Consider the following 26984-nt stretch of genomic DNA (forward strand, 5'->3'; position numbering starts at 1 on the left):
GCCTCCTCCAGCCAATAAGAGCGGCGAGCTGCCTGCCGGCGCACCAATCGCGGCGCTTCCCCGGGCCTGGCTCGAGGATGCGGCGGCGAGTGCGGCTGAGCAGCGAAGGGAAGGGGCGGGGGGGCGGCGCGAGCGCCCGTTCGGCGGCGGCTGACAGCTCCCCCCCGCCGCGGCGGCCCTTCTTAAAGGGGCTGCGTCGACCGCCCGCGCCCCCGCCGCCTGAAGCGCTGCCCGGGGAGGTCAGACCCCTGCAGGCTGCCTCTCCGGCTCGGCGCTCCCCTCCCGCCGCCGCGCCGCCTGCCCGGCCGGCTGGCTCGGCGCCGGGAGGCCACGCCGGTGACACATAGCCCTTTTAAGAGGCCGCGGGGCGGCTCGAGGAGGGCATCGATCGGCGCTATAAAGGGCGGGCGTGCGGCGGCCGCGGTGACAGCGGGGGCGCGGCGCGGCGGAGGCGGCTCCCGGCGCCGCCATGGACTTCAACGTGAAGAAGCTGGCGTCGGACGCGGGGGTCTTCTTCTCCCGCGCCATGCAGGTGAGGCGGCCGGGCCCTCCGGTGGGGGGCTCGGGCCTGCCCGCGGCTGCCCGGCTCCCTCGGCCGGGGCTCGCCCGCGGCTGCCGGGCCTTCCCCCGGCGGCGTCTGTCCCGCTGCCTCCCTCCCTCCCATCGCACGGGTACGGGGCATCCCGCGCCGCACCCCGGGACCCGCGGGTCGAGGCCACAGCAGAGCCAGGGCTGGAAAAGGGGTTTGGAGCTGGATGGGTCTGCCCGAGCGAGCCACGGCCCGGGGAGCTGCCGCCTCCGGGCACCGGCAGCCCTGAGCGGTGCTGAATGGCCCCGAGCAGGAGCTAAGCTAAGCCGCGGTGCTGCTGAGGTGAGGCTGACTGGTAAAGGCTAACAAGGCGCACAGCCCCAGGGGTGCTTCTGACCAAAACCCCGACTGGAGCAGGGGGGAGGAGGAGCGTGGAGAGGACGTTGCTTGCCTGATGGTAGTTGCGCTTAAAGACAAGCTTATCTTGCAGACAGCTCTTCGGTCAGCTGTGCCCAGGCCCCTCGGGGAGGTGGGGTAGAGGTGGCCGTGCAGGTGGTCTGCGCCGCAGCCCCTCGGGAGGTAGCAGTAGCTGCCAGGCCTTGACAAAACACGGTTCCCTTAAAGTGATGGGAAGGAGCTGCTGAGACGGAGCAGGTCGTGTCTCGGTGGGCTGATGTGGCATCAGGACCATCCTTCACGAACTTGAGATCAGGAGCTGCTTGGGCATGCAGCGACCTCCCGGAGCGGTGAAGAAACTTGGCCACCCGTGAGGAGCCAAGCGTGCAGCAGGTGGTGAGACGTGGCTGCTGAGTCCGTCCGCTCCTTGGGCGTAGGAACTGGAAAACCGCTGTGGGTTGGGCAGGAGAGGAGAGGGGCAAGTCAGAGCTGGTTGGGATCCTGCCTGAGAAGTGAAGTCCAGCTGGTGACTCTGGGACTGGGCTTCTTGTTCTACCTATTGTGTGGGGGTTGATAAACAAACAGAACAGCGCTGTTTTGTTCCAAACCTTCTGTGCGGTGGAGTAATTCTGGCTCTTTTAGGAACTGGTCTCCTGTAAACAGATATCACCTCCTGTAACCGTGCCAATGAGTCATATGTTATGAAAAAGAGAGACATTAACTACAGGTGCAAAATAAGGAGCAGATGGAAAGCTTAAAGATGCTGTTCTCATGCAAATGACCTTGGTAGCAGAAGAAAGGGAGAAATGCTGTAAAGAAATCTTATGTTTAGAAGCCTTATTGTAGGTCTCTGATAAGTGGTTTTTTGCTTCAAGGCGTAGGAAGGAGACAGGCGTGAGAACAGTGTCTGCACACAGCGATTCTAGAGCAAGGAGGCGTTTATAAATAGTGGCTTCTGCCTGCTGCACCTACTCCACATAATCTCGTATATGACTATTCATATGACTAATTACAGTAGTAATTTCTTGAACCAAAAGGGGCACTGCTACTTGTGGACAGCATGCAGGTGTTTGCGTAAGGAGGGGAGACTGGAAGGAAATGGATTGCTGAGGCTGAAAACCACTTTCTGAAGTCTAATTGCTGGGGAAAATAGGCCTGTTTGGGCTGTCCCCATAAAGTCCTGCTGCTAGTGTGGGTGAGCCCTGCCCTATCTCCACCAAGAGCCAGAAATAACAGTTGAGGTCTGCTGTTGGCAATGAGGATGGGGTCTGTAGCACTCTTTAGCACAGCAGGTCTTCCAGGAGGGGAATAAGACCTGCCTAGAATAAACTCAGTGTTCTATAGCATTGGAGATGCTTACTTCGGCTCCAGGCATCTAACAAAGTGGTGTTTTACTGGAACTGCAGTGACTGGGAGATAAATGCACTGGCCATTATGTGCTGTGCCACTCAAGACAGCATTAGCTACTGCTGTCTGACTGAGACGTCTGGCCAACGCGCAAGAGCTTAACTCGAACTGGAAGAAGGGCCGTAGCGCTGCTCAGCGAGGGGGGGAGGAGGCAGGGCATGGTCAGCACACCGCCCATGGGGTGGCTTCCCTGAGGCTTAGCGCAGCAGCAGTCCTGGTTTGAAACCTGTCAAATACAAGCTAATGTAGGTGCTGGCTGAATCTTGGACTAGGCTTGACCTCTCTCATGACAAAAAAACCCACCAACCCAAAATCAAAAACCTCACTGCTGCCTTTACACGGCTTTTCCTAGCTGAGGCACCAGTTAGCAGTACTCCTACCTGAGGAGAAGCTAGGCAGCTTGAAGGGCTTGTGTGCTCCTGCGTGGGCAATTCCGTGCCCGTCTCCAGCAGGAGCAGGACAGAGGTGGCTGTGACAAAGAAGCTGTATGAGCAGTAACTATCTCACCAGGCTTGTGTATATGGCTCCCTGACCAGGCAGCGCCCTGTGGGCTTCATGGCTTTCTTATGTTCTTAAGAAAAACAAAACGGGTAGTAGAAGTAGCTGAAGTAGAGGAGGGAAGCGGTGGTCAGCACTACTGCCCCGCGAGTGGGGAACAAGCTTCTAGGCTTGGGCAGTTGCAAGGATAAAGAGCTTTTGTAGGATTCTGCATCCCACCCGAGGATGTACCGTAGTGACACTTGCACCACCAGTCACAGCCATTAAGTAAGCATCCTCAGAGGGGATGCAGCACATAGCCCCTGACAGCTCTGTCACCTGCAGAGACACTTCAAACAGGCCATGCTCTTCATCTTCACTGAAGAAGAATAAGGCCTTTCTCTTTGATCAGCTGCACCTTCCAGTTATCAGTAAGTGGGTTTGATCCCAAGCCTCTGCAGAGGAAGCTGTGCTGGCACCTCCAGCTTCCCTACAGAACTGGCATCTCTCCTTCCAAAGGTAACACATTGGATGTCTCTGTTCTAGACAGGCTGCAAGCCAGGCTCTCTCAGGGATGTCTGGAAATAATTGTAGGTGTCTGTCTTTTGTCAGTTCTGATATAAACTGGCTCTGGGTGAAATTGCCCAAGCATGAGTACAGCTTTTGGGTGCTTATCCCACTGCTAATGTAATTACTACTAGCAGCTAGAGGTTGACTTATTCTATCTTGAAGCTCTGAAGAAGGACAGACTCCCCCATCTCTCTGAACTCTGGTGATAAAACAGACTTTTCCCCTCTGCTTGCTGATACCTTGGTTGCTGGACACCTTAAAAATCAAGAGAACAGGAGGTGACTTATGAAAAGGGTTTTGAAGGCAAGAGGTACGGGCCAGAGCATGTTTCCGTTTGAAACGCCTATGAATCCATGAGGGCAGTATTTTTTCCTCTCCTAAATGTCTTGCTCATGAGTTAACCAAGCTGTCCTGTTAATGGCTTCCTTCTGTCCTCTAGCACAGTTTCGCTTGGCTCACGGCCTAGCTTTCCTGACTCCTGGTGACCAAAGACTTGAAGCATACTCTGTACCTTGTCCAGAGCTGCTGAAATTCAGGTAGTTTTTAGATGCTGACTGAGTGGCTCTGGCTCCTCTCCTAACGCAACCCTCTACAAGGTGGGAGGTAGATTTGCCTGAACGGATTCTGTTGTGCCTCTGATCACCAAAAATGCAAATGTTACAATAGCCTGGGCATTATGAAGCTGTTCAGAGGCTTCAGAAGATCCACTGGCCCAAATCTACTGGCAGGTGCAGGAAACTATTCCTGGTTTAAGACTCCTGGCCCTGGTTTGATCTTTGTGATTTAAGGTAGAAAGTCGCAAGTAATGTCCAGCTGGAAAACCTGGGGACCCTGCGAGGGGTGCAAGGGCCTGAACTCTGCCACCAGATCCTCTGCAAAGGGGCTGCAGCTACCCTGTCAGAGCTCGCAGCATACAGCCCTGGGCCAGCTGGAGTGGAGAGGGATGGAAAAATCACACAAGCCTGGAAGAGACACAAGTCAACTCGTGCTGCATTGTGCAAAACAGCTGTGGTGTTGGCATAACTCAGTGGGAGCACTGGGATTTTATTCCCCTTGCTTTAAAGGGGAGAAAGGTGCTAATGCTTTCAGCAAAGAAAACAACGTATGTGCTATTTTGAAGCCTAACCTTCATGGCCTTTAGTCTCTAGGGCTGTAGGCACAGCCTTTTTTGATATTGTAGCTGTAGTGCAGAGGGACCCATCCAGCTCAGCTCTACTTGCTCACCCCCCTGACATCCCAGCAGTGTCTCTACCAGCTCTCTTGGGGAAAGGGGAGTTTTTCCTCCAAGCCGTGAACGCAGGCAGCTGCCCTAACTGCAGTCCAGCATGGTCTTGCTTCTTTTGGGCCTGTCGCCCAAGTGCTGCTCTCCTGATCTGTCAGCCTGCTTGCCCACATGGGCGCTGATAATGCATCCAGTGTTCCTGCTGGCCAGCCAAGCCTCCCAGAGGAAACCCAACCTTTGGCTGAATTATTGATGCCCTGGAATGCAGCACAACTCTCCTCTTCCTGGAGAGCGAGAATGGCACTCGACAAAAGGCTGCCCTGCATTATTAATCACCTCATCGGCTTCCCTGCACAAAGATGGGACTGGTGCTCAGCTGGGACAGCTGCAGGGATGCTTCCTGCAGGGCAGGATCGGTGCAGCCTCTCACACCGTGACCTGGCACGTGATCCCAGGATGCAGATCCTGGAATTGGTTCAGGGCAGGACTGTTGACCCAACCGTCAGGTTCTAGAAAACAAATGGGAGTTGTTCGGCTGCAGCAGGACGGAGGCGCTTCAGGTTCCCAGCACTGCAATTGCATGTGCTCTGCCCGCCCTGGCTCTCTCCCGGGTGGATATGCACCAAGCCTGTAGGTCAGCTTGATGCAACCAAACAACACTCCCAGTTGTGGCAGTTTGGAGTATTTGGTGCTGCAAAAGACACCAATGCCAGGAGCAGCAAGACGCAAAATACTTTTAATCTGTCTTTTTACAGTCAGGAAGCATGAGTGTATTATCAGCTTGTCTGTTCTCCTGCATCTCTTGGCCTCACAGTGAAATCTTATGTCCGTTCAATGGGAGGGAAAAATAATGAAATTTCTGTAACTGTTATGAAAACAGGTTCCTAGGAACAGAAGTCCTTTATGGGGGAGTTCTGCTTGAAATGCTTGAGTAGCCAGACTTCATAAACTGCTGTTGTTCTACCCTGCTTTTCACTGGGGACACTGACTTGGGCAGCCACTTGAGAGGGGATCAGCAGCTGAGCCTGTCGCCACCTGAAAGCTCAGCTCTCCACTTGCACCAGATATAAGAAAGAACCAGCTCACAGGATAAGGCGGTGTAACTTACCTCTAATCTCCTTCGCTGGCTGTGCTTTCATGAGAAGCTTCATCTGATCTCACTGCAAGCTGCTCCTGCAAGAGGTGGTCCTGCTCTCCCCTCTGCCTGATTCCCAGTAGCGCTGTGTAGTGGGGCGAGTTCTCTGATCTGCCTGAACAGTCATGGTGGAGGTCAAGCTGAGCTGGATCAGTGACTCCCCATGCACAGACAAGGAGGTGGAAGTGTGCTGCAGGGGAGAAAAAGAGCCCCCTCTGCAGCAACCCTCAATGAAGTGGTACCCGCTGCCCCGAGGCTGCGCTTGGGTCTGGACTTTGCAGCATAGCTGAATTCTGGGCAGGGCTGAGGGAGACACCAAGGGAATGAAGTGTAAATGGAGTAACAGCCTCTCAGCATGTGAGCTGCAGCCTCCCGTGCCCTTGCACCCGCTTCATGACGTTCATGCCCTGCTTTCCAACTCTGAAAGAAAGCCTGAATAAGAGATTGTTTTCTGGCCTGACCCTTCGGAGCCACAGGCTGTGACTGAGATTCCTGCCCATCCTCCCCTTCTGGCATAGCCCAGGCTTGCCGTGATCACGGTGCGTGTCCTCAGCCCTCTTGCAAGACAAACAGCTTTAGTGCCTGACCCGAGATAAGAACTGAGTCCTGGCTGCTCCCTGGCCAAGTGCTGTGCAAATGACCTAGGTTATTCCACCGCCCTGGGTGAAGGGGTGGGTTACAGAAAACAGCCGCAAAGGACAGTGATGCTTGGAGATGCGCTTGGGAATATAGCAAAGGATCCCTGAGCTGGAGTGATTCAAGAGGCTGGCAGTTGCGCTGTGGAGATGCTGGAGGGCTTCAGAGGTGATCTGACTCTGCAGCAATGCTGTAAGAAGCTGACTAAATTCAGCTGATACGAAACTGGGTTTAGGCTTGACAGCTCCAGGGCAGATGCTGGTGCAGGAGAGTCTAAACTGCAGGAAGAAGAGCTGGAATTGAAAGTGAGATGAGATCTCAAAAAGCTGTCTGGGAAAGGGGGGCGAGGGAGACTTTATGCTTGCATCAAAGAGTCTTGGCTTGTTTAAGAAAGCTCTTAAACAGATGACTCGAGAATTGGTGCCAAATACCTGGGAAGCCCCAGTTTGCTGCATGGCAGTGACTCAGCCCAGCCTGGCAGAGTCTGAAAACAGCCCTGGGCTTCCAACAGTGACAGAGGAAGAGAGCCTCAGCCACTCACTCCCTCTGCTAGTCCTGTGTGTCCCCCAAAGACAATCATAGATGTTGGGTACAAAGCAATACAAACACCTTCTCACCTTGAATTTGCTTTTAGCCATGTCCAGCAATAGCCGTCAGGCCACGGCAAGACTGAGCTGAAAATAAATGCCAGTAACCAGGGGCTACCGGTGCTGAGGAAGAGGCTAGTGAAGCGATCCCTGGTCATGCATGGCTGCGAGTCCTCTGTCCCCACCGGGCTGCAGGAGGGAGCGTGACTGTCCTTGCGGTTGAGTATCTGTCACCACCGACATCTGGCAAAGCAGTTCACTGGCTCTAGCTCGAATCTTGCCCAAACAGGTCACTGTGTAAACGTACCTGCGGGGCTTGTATATCTCGGACATCTAGGAACGTTTGCGCGGGGCTGGTAACAGGACTCCCCTGCCTGGCGTGCTGGGTCTGGGCTTGCTCCTTATCTCCCTTGGTTCCCAGCATTGTACTGGAGGTGAATGCAGCCGGGGCTGTTGGGCAGCCACAGGAACAGAGCTTGCCAGAAAGCCTTTCAGGAGGGGCAGCAGGCACCAGAGCAAGACCCCATGAAGAGGGCGTCTTGGCCCATCTAGGGCTGAGCTGTGGGGTAGGGGAGGGGAGAGGAGAAGCTACAAGTGGCAGATCAGACAGGAGGTGTATTTCATCTAAGAGTTTTAGCCAGGCTTTAATCTCTTGGCACCTGATTGTACCAGGTATTGTACAGTACCACGTCCTGATAACTCAACGGTGGCACCAGGGGCCAGCAACAAGGGCTAAAAGGACAACTGCAACCTCTGTAGGATCCCAAGTGGCACAGCTATCTAAAGGGGTCTTTTAGAATGATCCGACAAGATGCTGGTTCCATCAAGAGCAGGAAATTGTGCTTAAAAGTACACTGAGGTTGGCCAACGTCACTGAGAGGAGCAAGTGGAAAATGGGGATGGGGTGAGAGGGGCTCTTCTCAGAAATCCCCCAAGGAAGCGATGAGGGGTGTCCAGGCCATCTGACGCTGCACCTCCAGACCGACAAACCTTGCTTGTCAGATGGCACTGAAGACTTGCACAGCCTGCTTTTCCCTGCTGCTAATTTTAAACTTAAAAGGAATCATGGAGCGAGGGAGAGTCCGTTGCCAGTAAGAATCTGAGTGCTGAGAGAAGTCAGACCCCATTATATTTCTCTCAATACACTTCTTCAGAGCCTCTCCAGCCACTGTGTGTCCTAGAGGAAGAGTCACTTGCTGGAAGCATTTTTATCTAAATCCTGAGTTTGAGCCTCCTTAAACCTCAGACGCTCAGTTGGCCGCTCACCGCCAGCAAGGCGGGAGGTGAGCGGGGAGACAGCTCAGACACTGTCAGGGGTGGCTGTCAGGGGGCACTCACAAGCCCTGTGGCAAAACCGATGTTGTGTACACGCTTGTCTAATAAGATGAGAAGAAAGCCTGACCTGTGAGGTGGTGGTTTTGGGTCCTGATGGGTTTGCAGGACACAGAGTTGGTTAGGAGGAGGTGAAGGGAGTTGGCACCTTGCCTCACCTGAAGGATGTCTGTTGCTCTCCTGCATGAAGTACTGCAAGCCATGCGCCCACTTAAATAGATTCTTCACAACTAGAGCATTTTTGTACCAGACCTTATTAAAAGTTACTTATTCTGGAACACCTCTCAAACCTGAACTCTATTTTTAGCTCAATGCTTGTTCCACTCTTGGGCAAAAAATTGCCCTCTTCCCCTGAAAGATGCCTGGGAACAAAGAATGACACCTTGAAGGCTTTCTAACTGTACTCCAAGATAAATGCATGAGACAGAAGAAGCCTCAGTGTCTCTTAATAGCCCTGTAGCACACTGTAATTTTGCTTTAGTAGAACAGACCTTCTAATGACTACCTCCTGCCTGCAGTTTACTGAAGAAAAGCTGGGCCAGGCTGAGAAGACTGAACTAGATGCCCACTTTGAAAACCTTCTGGCCAGGGCAGACTGCACAAAGAACTGGACAGAAAAGATCTTGCGTCAGACTGAGGTTCTGCTACAGCCAAACCCTAGTAAGTCCAGCTTCTTCTAATGCTTGAAGGACAAATATGACTTTGCAGCTCAAACAGTGTTAAAAGACATGCCCTCTGGCAGAGAGCCCTGTTCCACTGAGTTTGTGGGGGTTGGAAGAAATGTGTCTTTGCAGGGCCTGTCCTTCCTTCCCTACGTAGCTGAGAGGTGACTGGCTGTGCTCCTCAGGACTGGGAGGTGGTTGGAAGGGAGGGCAGACCTCCTACTGGTGCTGGTGTTTGCAGTCCAATGCATGATTGAGGACTGCATGGGGTGGGCCACCACGAATGCCAGTTCCAGTGGCCCCTCCTTCATCCTCCATCCTGTAACCGCTGGTGGCATCCTCATTCCAGGTGCCAGAGTAGAAGAATTCCTCTATGAGAAGCTTGACCGGAAGGTTCCTTCCCGGGTCACCAACGGGGAGCTGCTGGCACAGTACATGACCGAAGCAGCTAATGACTTTGGGCCAGGGACACCTTATGGTAAGTCAGCCTGGCTAATTAAAAAGCCCTGGGAATCCTTCCCTTCCCTTCCCCACTACTGTTTTGGGTTAAGACTTCCGCAGCACGCCTCTTGAAGGGGGCAGGGGTGGATCCCCCGTGGCAACCTGACTACTAGTGTGTCAAAGCTGATGCCAGAGAAGGGTCTTCTCTAGCACAGAAGCAAACAGCCCATCTGGAGTAGGAAGTCAAATCTTACTCCACAGCAAAGCATGCTCCGTGCTGTGGGGGAAAAGGGGCAGGGGTCTCCTCCTTCCTAACACAGTCCTCGAGTCTGGCAGAGCTAGAGAAGAAATAAAGACACGCGGATCCAGGGTAGCTAGTGGAACTGGTTATAGGACACAAACTATTCTGTGCTATTTCTGTGGCTTTCTAAACTAGCCTGAACAGGGAGTTGCAGTGAATGGCTTTAGTTTTGTCCAGTTTGAGCATATTTTTAGTCTAAGGTGGTATCTAGTTGCACGGAGTTTCTCTAGACGCTGAACAGGAGAGCCATCCTTTAACTGTGTCCTGCAAATGGAGAGTGGAAATCTTTCTCCAGCAGAAAAAGAACAGGAAAACAGACTTGGGAAGGTTGGTGCTTGGCTACAAGCCTCAAGAAGCCCCTTCCTGACCACACAGAGCATCTTTCTGCTCTTAAATCCTAACAGTTGCCAATTCCTGGGGGAATTTTGGGCTTCTTTAAGCAGCAGACCTGCACAGAAGCACAGCCTTAACTTCCAGCTGTCCTTGCCTCCGCCACGAGCTTTGTTACTGCTCTCCAAATCAATAGTTGTTCAATAGCGAGTCCTGTTACAGGCAGAACAGCTGTAACTGCATCTATAGCCAGCACTGCCTAATCAACTCATTTTTTTTCCAGCTCTGGTGCTTTTTAATTTGCTGCTCTGTTCCTGTGCCCCTGTTTTATGAGACAAACAAAGATCATTCTGCGCAAGCAGGTGTAGCAGTAAAAGGACATCAGTGGAATAAGTGCCTCAGCAGATAGATAAGATCAAAGCTGCACTGGGAGCAGCTGAGAAGAGGCCTCAGGCTAAAAGCAGATTGTAGTTAGGACTGAAGCTGGTGTGATATGGGCATGATCACCTCGTCCAGGCGGGGTACGTTCTGCCTTTGTCCCCCAACACTGGAGACTGGTAGCTCTGGGTGAGTTGGCTGAAGCCAACACAATGTGAATTGGTTTCTCCTGGAGTTGAAGGCTCCTGTTATTGCAGGGAAGACCTTGATAAAAGTTGGAGAAACTCAAAGGCGCTTGGGTGCAGCAGAACGGGACTTCATCCACTCTGCCTCCATCAACTTCCTGACCCCGCTGCGCAACTTCCTGGAAGGGGATTGGCGAACCATATCTGTAAGTGTGGTAGCGGGGAAGGGGAAGCTTGTCGTGTCACCGGAGACAAGGAGGGCGCGGGGAGAGGGAGACGGTGCTGGAAGAACTCATTTTCCTTCCCATACCTCTCCCCTCGAAGAATGCAAGGGAATACCAATCCTAGATCTGTCCAGGGCTCCCTCTGCGGCAGGGAAGGATTGCCAGTTGATGTGCATGAGAAGGTAACTCCTCTCCTGAGTCCTGCGGCTTGGTGGGCACCACCCACCCGTAGGCTGCCCTGTTTCCGAAGGTTAGCCTGTATCCCTGGCAGCCAGGCCCACAACTTGCTAATGAGATGAACGTAGCAACTGCTTCTTTCTCCCTAGCATTTTTTGATAAGGAAATTTGATAAGATTTGATTCCTAGCTGATACCTTGTCCCTTTTCCTCCCCAACAGCTCCTAAACAGTCTGCTCTTATCCCATTTTCTGTCCCTTCCAGAAAGAGCGGAGGATCCTGCAGAACCGCCGCCTGGATCTGGATGCCTGCAAAGCCAGGTTGAAGAAAGCCAAAGCTGCCGAGGCAAAAGCAGCGGTAACTTTTTCCCTCATTCCCCTCTCTGTCCTTCTGGCCCCAGGGTTTGCCTCACATGAGCAATGCCACCTGCTTTCTGGACAAAAATTAGGCTGCCCTACTATGTCCTGGTTCTGGCAGGCACGGGTGGGGGGATTCCTCATCTGCTATGCAAGGGAACTGGGAGCAGGAGCCATGCGCCTGTTCCTCAGATGCCCTCCCATGGGGGAGTTGTTGAAACAAATAGTTCTGAGCTTCCAGAGTCTGGAAAGTTCTGCTTGACCCTGCCTCCTGACTGCTAGTGGTTACTGGAGGATTTGTGCTAGTAACTAAAAGGCTGCATCTTCTGAGGACTTGCTAAGTTTCCCTGGGGATCTCAAAGCAAGCCAAGAGAGAGCTGAGCTGGGAGGTGCGCAAGGGGAAAGCATGCTGGGGCTCTGCAGCAGTCCCAGGCTTTCAGTCTAGTTAAGATTCTGCCGACTCCGTCTTCCCCAGGCAGGAGTGCCAGCCTGTGAGGGCTGGCCGGCGTCAAGCGTCTACCAAGAGGTCCTTCCTTCAGCCTCTCTATTCACTTGATTCATGGTGCTGTCTAGTTACAGGCTAGTCTGGCCCTCTGGCTTTGGGGAATTCATGGCCAGTAAACTAGCAAAGGTCCCAGGTCAGAGCAGTGCAGAAGGAGTGGTAAGTCAGCCAGCGCCGCTGTCCGCAGGCCTGAGCGATGGGGACAAGCGCTTCAAAGTGCTTCTCTGAGACTGACGAGACCTGGGCCTGAGGCATCTCCTGGAGCTGGGCTCTCCCTGGGCAGAGGCGGCGTGGCAGGAGGCAGAGAAGATGTAGGTGGGCACTGATGGGTTCCCTGGGGGGCCTTGTGGAAGCAGATTGCCATCCTGTAGCGCTCTGGCTGTTGGCACAAGGACTTGCCAAGTTCTGCTTCTAGCCTGCGGCCAGGAGCTCAACTAGCAAATGTGTGCAATCGGAATAGGCAGGAATCCTTGTCAGCAGTCTCTGGGATGCGCTGGGATACCAGCCTAGGAGCCCTGCCATGAGCCCATTTTCTAGCCATCTGCTCAGCTGGGCTTCTGGCCTTGCAGCTCCCTTGGTGGCCAGTTCCCAGGTGGTTTCCCTTTTCTCCAGCTCTGACTGCACACTTGCCATCTGGGGAAGCTGTGCTAAGCTCAGTGGCCTCCATCAGCAGGTCTAACGGAGTGCTCAGGCCTATGTGGGAAAGCCCTGAACGAAGCTTTGGGTGAACAAGTGATAGCTGCCCTTTTAAAAAAGCCTCCTCTCATCAGCCAGGTCACCCAGATCCGCTGAAGGTAACTTCAGGGATCCCCGACTCCCGTTCTGAAGGGGATGGTGCTCCCAGTCTCAGTGGGAAGTGGTGGCCATTGCTTTATCTTAAGCTCAGATCAGAGCAGGAATTCCTCCCTTTCCACCCTCTTTACTTTGCTTCCTAGACGAAGTGATCCCAAGGCCTCTCACCTGCACACACACCCTTGGGTGAGGGACTTCCCTGTGGCTGGAAAAGAAAAACTTGGTTTCCCACTGGAGCTGCAGGGCTGGGGTGCCCCGGGCGGGATGCAGAGCCAGTCCAGGCTTTCCAGGGTGTTCGCCCCGAGCCGTGTTTCAGCCACTCTGCTGCTTTGAAACAGATACCACACAACAGAAGAGCAACCTCGGCTGCTGTTGTGGGCGCCCATCTCTTTCCCAGCTTAGCTTAAAGGTGGGGTCCCTGGCCTCGGGGCTCTGGGTGCCTCGCTGAGTACTAGAGGACAGGGCTCAGCTGGAAGCTCCCAGCACAGGGCGGGGAGAACTTCTGCCTCTGCTCTAGGCACGTTAACTCGTCATTAGACCACAGCCTTCCCTTAACTGGAGTCCTGTGTCACACCTCTGCATCCAAGCTGGCCTAAAGTATCGCACCCCTCCCAGCTCACCGCTCTCTTGCCGCTCTTCCCCTCCGTAGTGCAAACTCGTGTTCCCGCAGCTTCTGTCTCGTGACTGACCCTCCAAGTGCGCTGCTGCCCAGACCTGCGAGCTGCTGTTCGAGCGTCTGGGCTTGTGCATTTCCCTCGGACTTTGTGCGTTGTCCTTCCTGTTGATGCTGTTTTGTTTACTAACCTTTTTGTTTTGTTTCTTTGTAATTTGCTCAGTGTGAGGGAGATGTGAGTATTGACTGTGCTAACAGTGCTGTGATTTTTTTTTTTTTTTTTTTTCTTTAACACCTCTCATTGTCTCTTTCCCATTTTAAATGAAAATTCCTATCTCCCTTGCCCCATTGGGACTGGCCCTGGAGCATGTACTGAGCGTGGTCAGGGCTGTGGCTGCCTGGGGAAGGTGCTCCAGAAAGATGGGAGCGTCTGTCGGCTGCCTGCAGCCCCTCTGGAGCATGCGCTCGGTTCCATCATCGCTGCTTGCAAGCAGTGCTCAAGAGAGGCATGGCCTCCAGTAGAGACCCCCTGAGGCTGCTCTGCCTGCAGGCAGGAGGAGGTCGGTTGGGTGGCAAGTCCCCCTCCTGGAAGGGAGGCAGCCCAGAGACAATGACAGGCAGGCTGATCTGGTTGTGGTGCTGTTCTGTTCTCCGGGCTCCAGGGCTCTGCCCGTTTTCCCCATTACAAGAGCAGAAGAGGGGGGGAGGTGGGTCCCTTTTGACCACTGCTTGCAAATACAACTTGTCCATGCATAGGAGTGCAAGAGCAGCTTGCCTCCTTCATCCCACGTGCTATGACTAGTTTTGGGACTCCCTGGAGAACAGGGAGTGGGAGGAGAGGTTTCTTCAGTTGCTCTTGATCTTTTGGGGAAAAAAAAAACCAAAACAAAAACCACCACCATAAGAAGCTATTTCTGTGAAACATCTCTTCTCCCCGCAGGGAAGAGCCAAGCCTAGCTGCTGTGCTGGCCTCAAATCTCACTGGTGCATTTTTCTCCCTATATTCAGGTTTGACTTGTAATAGGAATCGCTCCTCCTTATTCCTTCCTCCAGCCATCCCCAAAACTCCTAGATGGTTTAAAAAAAAAAAAAAAATCTCTTCTTGTTGGGACTGCCTGACTGCTCTTCCACGCACCGGTCACTCGTTCCAGCAGGCTGCTCAGGGCCCAGCAAATCGGGTCAGCCTGTATAAGCAGATCTGGGTGAGCTGCAAGGAGATTAACCTGGGAGAGGAAACGTGGGGCCTGGGAGGATTAACAACGTAGCTGGGTTACAGCTGGATCGTGTGCCAGCCTTCCACACCGACCCGCTGCGCAGTAAAGGCTGCCAGGAGGGTACCCTGATCCGTCGCACCGGTGTGACGGTCCTGATGTAAGCTGGCTCGTTGACTTATCTCTTGGGGTGATGCGACAGCCATCCTAGGAGGAGGCCTAGTCTTAGCTTAGCTGAATAGAGAGACCATGTTATGTGATGGTTAGTGAGCCCGCGCCTGTGTGGGGTGGACCGGATCCCTTGTATTCCCAACGAGGAAAACCTCCAGAGTGCTTAAGTCTTCCTGCCCCAGGGCTATGGAGAAGGTGGCTTGGAGGTTTTCTGACCTCTGGGATGAAAACTCAGACTCTACTTCTGGCAACGGCAAGGCTTTGGACTAGATCTGCGTTGGCTAAGCCGTGCCCCTCACGGAACAGGGCAGGTATGAGTCTGTTAGGAGAAAACATGCCCAGAGGCTTGGTGAGAGTAAGAACAAGTAGATGTGTTTCTTTGAAAGGCACTGTGGAAAGGATGCTCTGACGCTAGTAAACGTGCCCACTTTAAGGACAAGGCCCTGTACAGGGACACGTGTAGGGCTGTAGGTGGAAAGCAAGGGGAAAGAAGGTCCTGCGCACTGGACTGAGCCAACGTGACATGAGCAACCTGCTGGCTGCAAGGGAATGGGAAATGCATTTGAGACCGTGCTGTCTCATCCCCACTCCAACCGGCCGCTGTATGAGCGGATAGCTGTAAGCACAGGCAGAGTTTCGAACAGTAGAAATATCTGCTGTTGCAGTACCGGGGGTGACTGCATGAGCCAGTCCACCTCCTCTTGCACAAGCCTGGCTTCCACCTGGGGAGAGCTTCCACGCACCAGACTGTTGGGAGACCTCCCTCCTGCCATCCCATAAGAATTTGAACTAAGCTCCCAGCACTGACAGGGAAAAAAAGACCAGTCCGTTTTTCCATCCATTGCCCAACGGACTCCTACCGATCTTCTGCGTGACTTGTACATGAAACTCTATTCCCCCACTAGGCTGTGCCTGACTTTCAGGAGACTAGACCTCGTAATTACGTTCTCTCCGCCAGCGCATCAGCGGTAAGATTGCTTCCTCCTAGATGTTGCCTCTCCAACCTCTTCCTGCCCCTCTCTTCACCCAACTTAAACTCAGACCTAGTGCTCTGCTGTTTTCAACATTTTAATGTGACATGGGCTGCCCAGGGTTCCTCTGACTCAACCTTCAGGACGCAGATCACCCCTGTGGGGGTGCACGGTCAGGCTCTGGCACTTTTGCTGCTTGGTTTGCTTTCCAGTTTCTCTACCAATCCTTTTCCACATTTCTAGTGGGAATCTTCTGACTGTTTTTTATTGCTAGTGGAGCAATTGAAAGGAAAAAAACCTCAAAGCCTTTCTGGATGGTTCCAGCTGTACGCTGGCAATGTCACATGCGTGACTGCCTGATCAGTACTGTGGTGTCAGTGCTCGGAGGCTTTGTAGCTGGTCAAGAGAAGCAAAGGTGGAGGAATATCTCTGCCACCCATCGTGTCAGTAACGCAGTAGGCTGACAGTGCAGGCGTGTCTATTCTGCAAATAGAGGTCATTTTTTTTTCCTTTCATCTTGGGGCCTGTCTCTTGGCGGCTGTTATGCTGTCGGATATGCTGGGGGTGGGTGAATAGCCCGTTGCATCTCTGCTGTGTTGCGCTGAGTGGTTGTGGCCAAGCAATTGACTTTCCGTGCTGTGTTCATGGCTCCCCATTGCACAATGTCACATTTCTCGTTAAAATGTTGAAAACTGATCATCTTGCTTCCTAAATAGCATTCAGAACAACACTGATGCCTGTTAATAGAATAATCTGGGAGTGGAAGGGCTGGGGAGTGGGATCTGCAGATATGAAAAAGGACAGCCCAGCCTTCTAGCAAGCAAAAAACATCATGGAAACAAATCGGATTTGGTTAATGGGAAACGCATCCCATTTGGAGAAAGAGGGATGGGTTAGATAGCATCAGTGTTAGTTCCCAGGGGGATCTGTCCTGACCGTCTTGGAGAGTGATGCTGGGATCAGAAATGGCTTTGCACAACAGCTAGAAAACTATTTCCATAGGTAACGGGCCTGGTGATGAGACTCCTTAGGAAGAAGCTGGTACTGGTGATGCTGTAGCAATTGCTCCGTTTCCATCTCTCCTAGTGCAGCAACTAGCAGCAAGCCTGTGGCTCTGGCTTCTCCCTTGGAAAGGTCCGTTCCAAGGACAGCGCAATAACGGACTAAAACTGAGCTCTAGGGGAATCAGAGGAATCTGGGCTTTCCCTGCCTCTGAATAGCTCTGGTTAGACCAGGGTATCCTGATTATTCCCTGAGGCTTTCTAAAGCAGACTTGAACGTAAGCATTTGCATAACGTGCATTAGCATCTTGCAGAGTGCCCAGATGCTCAGTTGAACGTGTCTCGTCATCACCAAACTGCAAGCTGGGCTGCTTTTGCTGTATTGCAAAGCTGTTCTGGGGAGCAGATGCCAAGCACAGTAACATGACAGGAGAAATAGATTTTGGGGGGTTTTTAGCCCACAGGTGTCTACCCTGGCACACCTCTGCCTAGTTCGGTGGTCGCTCTTCAGAGCTCTGCTAGAGAAGCTCTGACAGCAGCGATGGTGATATGGGACAGTTAGAGCAGGGCTCTAGGAGGCTGACTTGCTCTAGCTAAGCAGCCAGCACTGACCTTGATCTCTTCTTCATGTTTGATGGTTGCACAGCAGGGCCTGCTACCAGGAGCGCCTGTAGGAAACCTGCTGGCCCAGCCAGCAGTGGTCCCGGTGGCTTCCAAAACTATTTCAGAGGCTGCAATTGGTGGTTGAAGTGCCACCTGAAGTCCAGCTGCACTAGCAGGGGTGACTTGAATAACAATTGGCATCTACAAGTAGCAAAACGTGGGCTGAGCCCAGACTGCTCCGCAGCTCCGTGCAGGCAGGACTGCTTGGCCACAAGCTCTCTAATCCCAGCATTCATCCCAAGGGGTCAGGCACTGCAGGCAGGTAGGTAGGAGCTCTTCATACTGTTGCTCTGCTTTTCTTCCAAGCCAGAGTCCTTGTGCTACTTTAGTCTTAGTGTGGACTGACAGCATAGCGCAGTGGTCGCTGCTCACCTTGCTGTTGAGCTCTGCTCCCTTCGAGAGAGAGAGAGATTGCTTATGCCCAGGTAACAACTTTCTCTTACAGGTGAGCAAAGAGGTCAGCTCTCTCCTGGACCATATGCCCTCAGCAGGGCTCCGATTTGGATTCTAAATTTATGATGTTGTTTTTTGGAGAGGTGGATAACATGGTGCTTTTATGTTTTTTCCCCCCTTCCATAACAGGAGGGCTTAAATGGAATTAGATCCACCTGGAGATAAGCACCTCCCGCGCTTTGTATGAGTTGGAGGCTGAGGAGCCATTTCTCCTCTCTCCCACACTGACCTTTTGTTTTTGTGTAAGAAGGTGTACGTGGGCTGTGTAAGCCTAAATATCCCTTTCTCTCAGACCCTGCCACTTGCCTTGCGCTGTACTCCTAGGAACGATTCCAAGAAAAACATATTGAGTACCTTAAGGAGGGTTCCTCTGGCTTGAGCTGGGGTGGAGGAAGACAGGTCAGATCACGGCCTTTTCTGCTCCCCGAGCTGTCTGAAACGCTTCTGACTAGAGCCGCGTAGTGCCTTAGCCCAGGGGTAGATCTGGGCAAAGCTGGACTGCCCCGGAGCACCGCAGGACCAGAGCTGGAGATTGCACGGCAAGGCCAACAGAAGAGAAACAAATCTGGCTACGAGTTCAGTGGGTACTGCAATGGTTAAATGGGCCTGAAACGGCTTGAGTACGGTCTACAGCGTCTTCGTAGCAAGACCTGTGGCCAGAGTGAAAGCTTCCCTTTGCCCCTGTAGTAAACCTTGCTCCAAAAACAGGAGGGTGTGCTGGCAGAGGCCTCGCGCCAGAGCAGCAGCTCGGGCTAGGAGCTGCTTCCCGGCTGCCTGCGAGCATCTTCCCACCATCTGCTTCCAGAGCAGGAGCTCTTAGACTGAGAAGGGGAAGGGGCTTGCGTCCCCACGCACGGCTGAAATCGCCCAGGCCTTTTCAAATAAACCAGTTCCTGATTTGCAGTAACAAAACGTCCTCGTAAAGGTCAGGGAAAACACCCAGCCTCGGCGCGCTGAGCGCCGCACAGGGACAGCCCGCGACTGCAAGGGGGCCAGCTGCAACAACTCCGCCCAGGTAAGAAGAGGCGTCAGGCCACCGCGGAACAGGAGCTGAGCTGCAGGCCAGGGGACAGAAGCCAGAAGAGGAGCAGGCAGCAAGCCAAGGAGCCTGGCATAACACCTCCCTGCTTCAGTCCCTCACCAGCAGACGCAGCTCCCGCGGGTGCTCCTTATGTTGGCTGGTGAAGTCGTCTCTGCTCCTGGGGCTGCCGCGGCCCACCTGAGGGCAGTTGCTGGCGAGCAAACCTCCACACAGCTCAGTTGGGAGACCCTGGCCCTAAGCAGAGGGTGTTCTCCCTCTGACACCACAGCATCCAGCGCAGGGCTGCCTGCAGCGCCAGTTCAGCCATGCTATGGTGAACTTCCTGATCTGCAAAGGTGACAGCAGAGGGTGAAGCTGAGGTCCTCAGAGGCCATCTCCCCTGGCCCCACTGATGTGGGGTGTTGCTGGCAGGCCGGTCTGCTCCCAGTTGACCCAGGGTGATTTCTCTTTGTGTTGCCAGGGCTGAGGGAGTAGTTTTCTGCCGAGGAAAAGCCAAGCCGAGGAGCTCTGGGAAGGATCAATGTGTTTTTCTACCTCTTCTCCCCCTTTCCCATCGCTGTGCGTGACTTCTGTTGTCAATTGTTTTGTGTCCTGGAGCCAGATCCCAGCAAGCAGCTGGCAGCGTTGTGCTGCCCCGAACGTGCCCCTGTGGGTGAGGAGAGCAGGAAGGAGTAGCGTGGTGTTTTGCCTGGCTCACAGGCAGCAGCCAGCCATTGCTCCCTCCTTCCTGTCGCTGAACGTGCCCGCTGATAGCGCAGACCGGCTGGATTGTGATCCCGTTAACCTGAGCTCTCTGGACCAGTGGGTGAGGAACACTGGCCTCTGTCTGGCTGAAGCTCACGGCCGTTCCCAGGCCCTATTTGTGGGCTCAAGCAGCTCACTTGCCTCTCCACAATCCTAAAAGAAGGGCTGTCCTTCAACACCAACCTCTGCAGGCTTCAGTAAGGTAACCTTTGCTGTTCAGAGGACTCTGCTGCTTAATCCTTTTCTTCCTGGAGCCTGTTGAATGCAGTTGCTGTAACAGCCCTGGCAGGGAGCGGAGCTGGAGTGCTGCTGGCTCTGGCGGCGTGGACTTGCTCTCCCATTGTGAAACTGAGCTGGAGGGTGCAGGAACGAGGGGAAGGGGCATCGCTCTGGCAGCTGCTGCTGGGTGAAGGGCTAGCTTGTCCCCGGAGTTGGCCTGCTGTGTCCCCGGAGCGTCCTTGCCAATTGGTGTTAATGCCGAGCGCTTCTCGACGTCTCCAACACTGATCTCCTTTCCTGTTGCTCTGTGGCCCCTACAGCTTTGGAGCGACGAGGTGGAAAAAGTAAGTACCCGGCTGAAATTGTGCTCAAACCTTCTGGGCGTGCTGGTGGTGTTCAGGGGGTGGGGGGTGCTGCGGGCTCCCTCCTGCTCGTCTGCCTGCACACACGCCGGGGAGGAGCAGTGGGATGTTGCTGTTGTCAGCCCCAGTCCTGACCTGCAGCTGTACGGTTCAGTGCGACTGACAGTGGCTTGGGAAGAGCCTGTCCCGAGGGCCAGTTGGCTGTACCCGGTGTGAGAGACTTCCTAGGCAAACCAGGCGTGCGTTCGTGCGTATGTGATAAAAGACATCTCCGAGAGCCCTGCACCGGTGTCGCAGGAGCAGAGGTGATGCGCTGTGAAGTGATTCAGCTCTGCTCCTGCGGCAAAGGCCCTGCCTGCTCCAATTTTGCATGTGCCATGCATTAGCCTCTAGTAGCCCCTTGCCTGCTTGTTCGGAAGAGCTGAAGCAAGGACGGAGGGTTTGCCCATGAACAGCCCCAGCTGCTGGGGGGAACAGCTCCGTCAGGAGGGCAGGGTGGGAGGTTTGGAGCCTGTCGTGGAGTTGACACTGGCTGGGTGAGCTGCACTTACCCTTCCGAGTGGATCCATGGAGGCAAAGTCCCAGATCTTGTTTATTTTCTGGGCTCCGCAAGGGGAGTGTGACTCGTCCATGAAGATGGATGGAGGGCTGCCGGTGGGCTAGAGACCAGGGTGAGCTCTGTGCGGAGCTCCAGCATGGTGTGGAGCTTCCAGAGACACCTTCTGGGATGCCATTGCCTTTCATACCTCAAACACCCCCAGCAGATATTGGCCTGAAGCCCGACCTGCAAGGTGGCAGAATGGCACGTTCCTGCATGCTGTGCATGATAGCAGCCTATTACCGCCTTACTCTAAATGCATCATCAGAGCAGACTGGCTGTTTTTGAACCAGCTCATCCTGTACTTTAAATCCTTCAGTCCCTCAAACAAATCAGATGACTGCAGTCAGCTATAAGCATGCAAGGCTCTGTTCCTCTATCTTTGGTCTATCCTGGTTGGATGGACCAAAGTATGTCAGTAAACTTCAAAGTTCTCCGTGTCTTGGAGAAGCACAAGCCTGGAAGGGACGTCCCAGGTCACAGTCTGGTGCTGGCTTTATGGGAAACTACATCCTGCAACTGCTCAGAGCTAGCAGGGAGAGGCAACGGGTCAAATCCCAGGCGGTGCCACATGGCGCTGGGTCTGCCTGTCACAAGTTTCAAATAGCTCTGCTGCCACTGAAGTCTCCGCTCAGCTCACTGGAGCAAGAGTCTCTTGGAGCGTAGTGAGGCATTGTACTGGTATTTCCTGTTACGTTCCTCCTTCTCCTTTAAATAATCCCTTTCATACAGAGGATGTAAGAAAATAGATCAGTTGTAGCTTAAAATAGACAAATTTGATTAAAAGGCAGTCAAAGCATGTCTTTGTTCTAGCCTAGCTGTACAACAGCACTGGTAGTGCTGTTACCAGAGGAGAGGTGTAACGGCCCACAGCAGCTCCTCCAGCTGGGAGGGCCGGGTGTCCTCTGGGGTGACCTGCTCAGAACACCAGCGATGTGGCCTCTGCTCCGAGACTGTCAGCCCCTCTGGATTTGCTCTCCGGGGTCAAGTCCAAACAAGTCCTGTGCCAGATTGATCAGGGCATTTCCAAAGCAGCAAAAGGAGCTCTGTCACAGAACCGCTGCACCGAGGCAGGCAGCCCTCCGATTGCCGCACCCCCCTGGAGAAGAGGACACAGAACCCGTACTCCTCTCCTTCCAGCAAGCTGTAGCTGAATGGACATCGCTCTTCTGTGCCATCCTAAGAGCGAACTGGCATGTTCTGCTTGGTGTTAAGGAGTAATGCATGCTAGAGAGAACAAAAGTGCCTGTTTGTTGACAGCAGGGAGGGGAGAGCAGGCACCAGAGCACCTGATTGCTCCAACACTTCTGGAGCTCTTCTCTTTGCAAGGACCCACCTGGGTATTCTGGTACTGCAACACTGCCCGAGTGTAAATGTGCCGTTTGTTGGTGGCGGAGAAATGTTCTGTCTGTTCGGTAAAGAGGGTCTCCAGTATTAGTCTGTCTTTGAATTCCCAAAGTCTGCTGCATAGCTGCCTTCTATTAACCATTAATTCCCCCGAGCTCAAGATAAGTAACTAGCTTCAAAGGAGAGCCTTGGGTAGAAGCTGGATTGGGATGTTCATCGCCATTGCGGAGAGATGTGGTTAGTAACTGCAATTTGGTAAATGCTCCCTGGCCTCAGCCTTTGTTCTGTGGTGACAAAAAGGATACCGGCAAAAGTTGCGCTTGGAGAGAAACTTAGGGAGGTTGTCACGTTCCTGTGCCTATGGGCTTAGAGAGAGGGGGTTAAAAGGGCAGGTGCTGGCATGGGACTGGCTTTCCACGTACCTCAGGATTGACAAAGCCTCTCCACCTTCATGTTCTAGTCTTGTGGGAGTAGGAGCTTCCTAGCTTGATGCATCAGTCTTGAGCTGCCATTCCATGACCTGCAGTGATCCAGTGCAGGATCAAGCAGGAATCAAGTTGAAATACAGCCAGAGGCCTCTGGGATCCTCGCCCAGGGTGTCTTGTGCCGATGTTCAGTGTCACAGGCGGATCCTACTGGGCCAACAGCACACTTGTCTCGGTGCCAGAGGGGGGGTTGGTGGAGGCGGCTGTTGCCTCTCCCTGGAAGAGGCGGAATGGTGGTCCGTGCATGTGCCCTCTTGAACACCCTGTCCTGTTTTGCAGGCAGAACACGAGCTGAGGCTCACGCAGACCGAGTTTGATCGACAGGCAGAGGTGACACGTCTCCTGCTGGAGGGGATCAGCAGCACACACGTGAGTCTCCCTAGGTGACGGGGGGTGACAGGGACTACAGAGACTCTTGGCTCCTTTCGAGAAGAATGCCAAGAGGATGGTGGAGCCCTGCACTGGGAGTAGAGGTAGAAGAGGTCATAAATTTGGATGCTGGAATGCTCAAACTAAAAACATAATGAAGCATGCACTGTGACACCCGCAGCTCTGCAGTCCTCGAGGTGCTTCTGAGCCAGAAAAACCTTCTGGCTCTCTCACTAGAGCTGTGGACTAGCCACATGGGCATGGCTAGAGTGCCAGGAGCAGCCTCCTCTCCGAGATCACCCTTGGGCCTATGCAACATTCCCCAACTTAACAAACTAGTGTATTCAGGCCAATCAAGTAACTCTTTTAAATGCTGGCCTGCACAAGTCTGCTTCCCGTGGGGGTAGCTCGTAGCTGCAGGAAGAGGGTTCCTGTGCCTGGCACCCAACTCACAGACCAGCTTGTGGTCCTTCTCCCTCCAGGTGAATCATCTGCGCTGTCTCCACGAGTTTGTGGAGTCTCAGACCAACTACTATGCTCAGTGTTACCAATACATGCTGGACCTGCAGAAGCAACTGGGCAGGTGAGACAAGAGACGGCTTTTGCTTCTCCAAGGGTTACTCATCTGGCTACCCCTAGCTGGGGCCTCCTTCCCCATCCCGCGTCATAATGGTGGGTGGAAGTTTTAAAGCCCCCTCCGTGCTCTGACAGAGCTTCTGAGCTTACAGAATGGTGACGAACCCCACTGGTATTGCATTTAGAGCAGGCTTTGCCTGCGTTTTACACATTCGTCTCAAAGCATGATGGCCATGGGAGTTCGAACATTCTTCCTCTAAATTAGTTAAATCGCATGGGAGACAAATTCCTGTTGCCAAGCAGCAAGCCTGAGGTGCTCAGCTGCAGCAGTAACTAATTCGGTGCTGCTGGCTGCTCATCCCGTGGGCGTGGGCAGGGCTGTTTTGTCTGTTAGCTTGTCACATCACTGCGGTGCCTGACCCAGGAGGGGCTGTTGCCTCTGCGTGATCACTCACTACTCCTGTTCCATTCTTTTCCATGCTTGCAGCTCCAAAGGAGAAATGTAAGTAAGATGTTGCACAGGACCGGCTCTAAGAGCTCTCCACCTCAGCCAAACTCTGGGGAGTCTCTGCAGACTCGCTACAAAGGCCAGCAAGGGCCAGAGCTGCACTCGCTTAGCGCAGAGGAGGGTATTGACAGATAAATGAGACCGAGCTCCATTGATGTCTCTATCTGGAGAGCCCAGAAAGCCTGGGAGCCTCCGGTTTTGGCATCCAGTTTAACAGCAACAATGACTGTCCCTTTCCTGAAGAACTAGCAGACTAAACAGGTAACACAGACCGTGAGAGAGCGGGGCAGGGACACAGCACAACGCAGTAAAACAGCTGCAGAGCCAAGAATAGCACCTGCCCAGACCCCTGCCACACTTCAGCCCTGCACCCTGCAAGTTAGGTGCCAGTCCTGTAACAGGACACTGCAATCAAAATAAGCAAGTATTACCTGTTGCGTAGTCCCAGCACCTGAGGACTGAGTGCATTTCCCCGCTCAAAGGGCAGCGTAGATCTGTTACAGCTGTTAGCCGGAACTCTTGAGCATCACCTCCGCAGTGTAACTACTGAAAGAGCGAGCTCTTTCTTGGTTCTCATACTAGAGCCTTACTGAACTCTGCTTTTTTCTCCTGCGTAAGATTTTCAGGCACATTCGTAGGCAACGCAGAATCCACATCTCCTCCCCCAGCTGCTACCTCTCCTCCAGCTGTTGCTGCTGCCACACTCCCTGCTGTGCCTACTATTCCAGTTGTGCCCACGATTGTTGGGGTGCCTAATACCGTTGCAGAGAGTGTCCTGAACCCAAATGAAGTCAAGCCTCCTGCCAGTGGGACGCGGAAGGCCAGAGTCCTCTATGATTATGAAGCGGCTGACAGCACTGAGCTGGCACTTCTTGCAGATGAGGTTGGTAGCTTTCCTTTGCGTTGAATTTTGCTGTAACTGCCTAGCAGCCCACTGCATGCTCAGCAAGGTCTTGGTTACTTTTCCTGCTCCTTAAAAACCCTGTTTTATGGAACTGCTAATAGAGTCTTTTCCTTGACACTAGTATCCACTGAGTTGCAGTGAGCTTGTGCTCGTGGCCGTTTGCTATTTAAGAATATCACCCCAATAACTCTTCTATTCCTATTGGAGTCTTGCTGTACCCAGCTAACAAAATACCCCAATACTTAGTGTCTTCACCGTGACCCTCAAATATAGCTACCTTACCTGAGAGCAATGGGACAAGCTGCTGGCTGGAGGCCTGGTCTAATCATGCTGAGAAAAAAGGAAATTCAGCAAGTTGCGAACTCTTCTGTTGACTAGACTGAACTTTTGTATTCAGCAGGGATGACATAGCAATATCGTGCCACCCTGTATGCAAAAATACCTTAAGTCAATTTGGAGAACGAAAAGGCAACAGGGGCATCGCTGGGCAGATTTCTGCAGATCTTCTATTAAAGCTGCAGGTAGCTCCCGGGAAAGGGCACAGGCACCTGCTAAATGAACTTCAGGACTTACTGTTCTTTCAGTACCCATCTGACTGAACTTCTGGGCTCTGTCTGCAGAATAAGGTCCGGGCTAATGCTCTCTTCTCTCCCCAGATGATCACTGTGTACAGCCTGCCAGGCATGGATCCAGACTGGCTCATAGGGGAAAGAGGGAACCAGAAAGGGAAAGTTCCTGTCACTTACTTGGAACTGTTAAGTTAAATGTCTCCAGGAAGAAGAATGTACAAGCAGAATGCACCCCTCATCTCCTGGCACTTCTAATGCGGATTTCTTCATCCGAGACCATTGCTCTCTTCAGGGTTGACACTCCATTGCTAGTACGGGAATTGTGGGAAAGAAGTGGTAAAACTGTTACGGTAAGGTTTTGGGAAAGGGCTGATGGCACCCAAGACTGAATTCATTAACTACCCGTGCAGCCTGCTTTGAAATTAGTCTGATGGTGCGAGATTCCTTGATTACTTTTTCTACCCTCCCCTCGTCTTGTTTATGGCAGTGGCTTTCCCAGGGCCGGCAGGCTGTCTCCCTCAGCAGCTGCTCACGGAGTCTAAGTTACACTTCCCTCGTGTCTGGTGTGGGTTAGTGCCTGTCTGCCCCTCCCGTCCTCTCTCCAGCAGTAGAATTGCCTCAGTCAAACCATCAAGCATTCCAGTGGGGAAGCGTCCCACACAAACCCTCTGACATGTTCCAGCTCTTAAAGCAAGGAAGCTGACTCTAAGAATTAAGAGCCCGTTAAACCCATCCACCTTGCTCACCTGCAGAACAGTAGTGCGAGGCTCTCCAAGAGCCACGCTTACTATCGTGGTGCCTGATGGCTTCAATCTAGAACTGTCCTCTGAAGCTGGAAGGAAATTTCTTTGTGAAGACCAACCTAATAACTTAGGGCCCGTATGTCAAAAATCAAACCTCAGTGCAAGGGACCATGCATCTTGCTTGCATTTCCTCTGAGAAACTGCTCTTGGACTGCAAAGAGTTTACAAGCCTTTTTACAAGCTTTGCTCCCTGTGTTAATTGTCCAGGCTTTTCTTTCAGTGCGTCTGTTCCAGGCATGTTTTAGCCTGACTTTATTTTCACCTTAGATCACTGATTTAGCTAATACTTCCCCTCCCATCTCGGCAGCGAACAGACTTGGTGCATCCTAGCACAGTAAGGGATAGTCCCACTTGCTGGTATCTCCAGCAATGAGCTATTCGTGGCCGTACACACGCTGATCAATCCAGGCTGCCCTTGATGGATGTGGTTTAGCTCAAAGGGTGTGGATGCCTTTTAATCCTATAATGAGCTTTTTAGCTAGAGCTCACCTAAAGGACTTCTGCTGCTGTGTAACTAGCTTTCCACTCAAGCTGGATGGAAGAGACACTCACCTGCACCAAGCTCTCTGTTCACTACCTTCCTCTCGGTATGTCAGAACCAACTTTGCTTGTTTATTGATCTTTTGCACTTTCCCCAATGGTATCGTGACCACTCTAATGTAACAGGGCACCGAGCACCTCTGTATGTAGGGCTCATGGTTTTCAGCACTTATTTGCCAATAAACAAACTGCCTGAC

At 53.0% G+C, this 26984-nt stretch overlaps 1 protein-coding gene and 1 long non-coding RNA gene across 6 annotated transcripts; one reads left to right on the forward strand and one right to left on the reverse strand.

Annotated features, from left to right (window-relative positions):
• The first annotated feature begins 389 nt into the window (after window positions 1-389).
• On the forward strand, window positions 390-26984 carry SH3GLB2 (SH3 domain containing GRB2 like, endophilin B2). 5 transcript variants are annotated; one of them, XM_075170306.1, is made up of 12 exons: window positions 390-532; window positions 8810-8951; window positions 9303-9431; window positions 10661-10794; window positions 11253-11345; window positions 15539-15601; window positions 20047-20070; window positions 22798-22887; window positions 23370-23470; window positions 23951-23965; window positions 24590-24854; window positions 25532-26984. In XM_075170306.1, the coding sequence occupies exons 1-12, from the start codon at window positions 470-472 to the stop codon at window positions 25637-25639; spliced, it is 1227 nt and encodes a 408-aa protein (XP_075026407.1). In that variant the 5' UTR covers window positions 390-469; the 3' UTR covers window positions 25640-26984. The 5 variants fall into 5 exon arrangements, with proteins under 5 accessions (XP_075026407.1, XP_075026408.1, XP_075026409.1 ...); XM_075170307.1 differs by lacking the exon at window positions 23951-23965; XM_075170308.1 differs by lacking the exon at window positions 15539-15601.
• On the reverse strand, window positions 24848-26276 carry LOC142091285 (uncharacterized). Its single transcript, XR_012676742.1, has 3 exons — window positions 26191-26276; window positions 25622-25752; window positions 24848-25301 (listed from the first exon to the last, which is right to left on the reverse strand). It is a non-coding gene; the product is annotated as an uncharacterized LOC142091285 (long non-coding RNA).

The sequence above is a fragment of the Calonectris borealis genome, chromosome 21 (genome assembly GCF_964195595.1).
Source record: "Calonectris borealis chromosome 21, bCalBor7.hap1.2, whole genome shotgun sequence".
In the NCBI taxonomy this organism is placed as follows: Eukaryota; Metazoa; Chordata; class Aves; order Procellariiformes; family Procellariidae; genus Calonectris; species Calonectris borealis.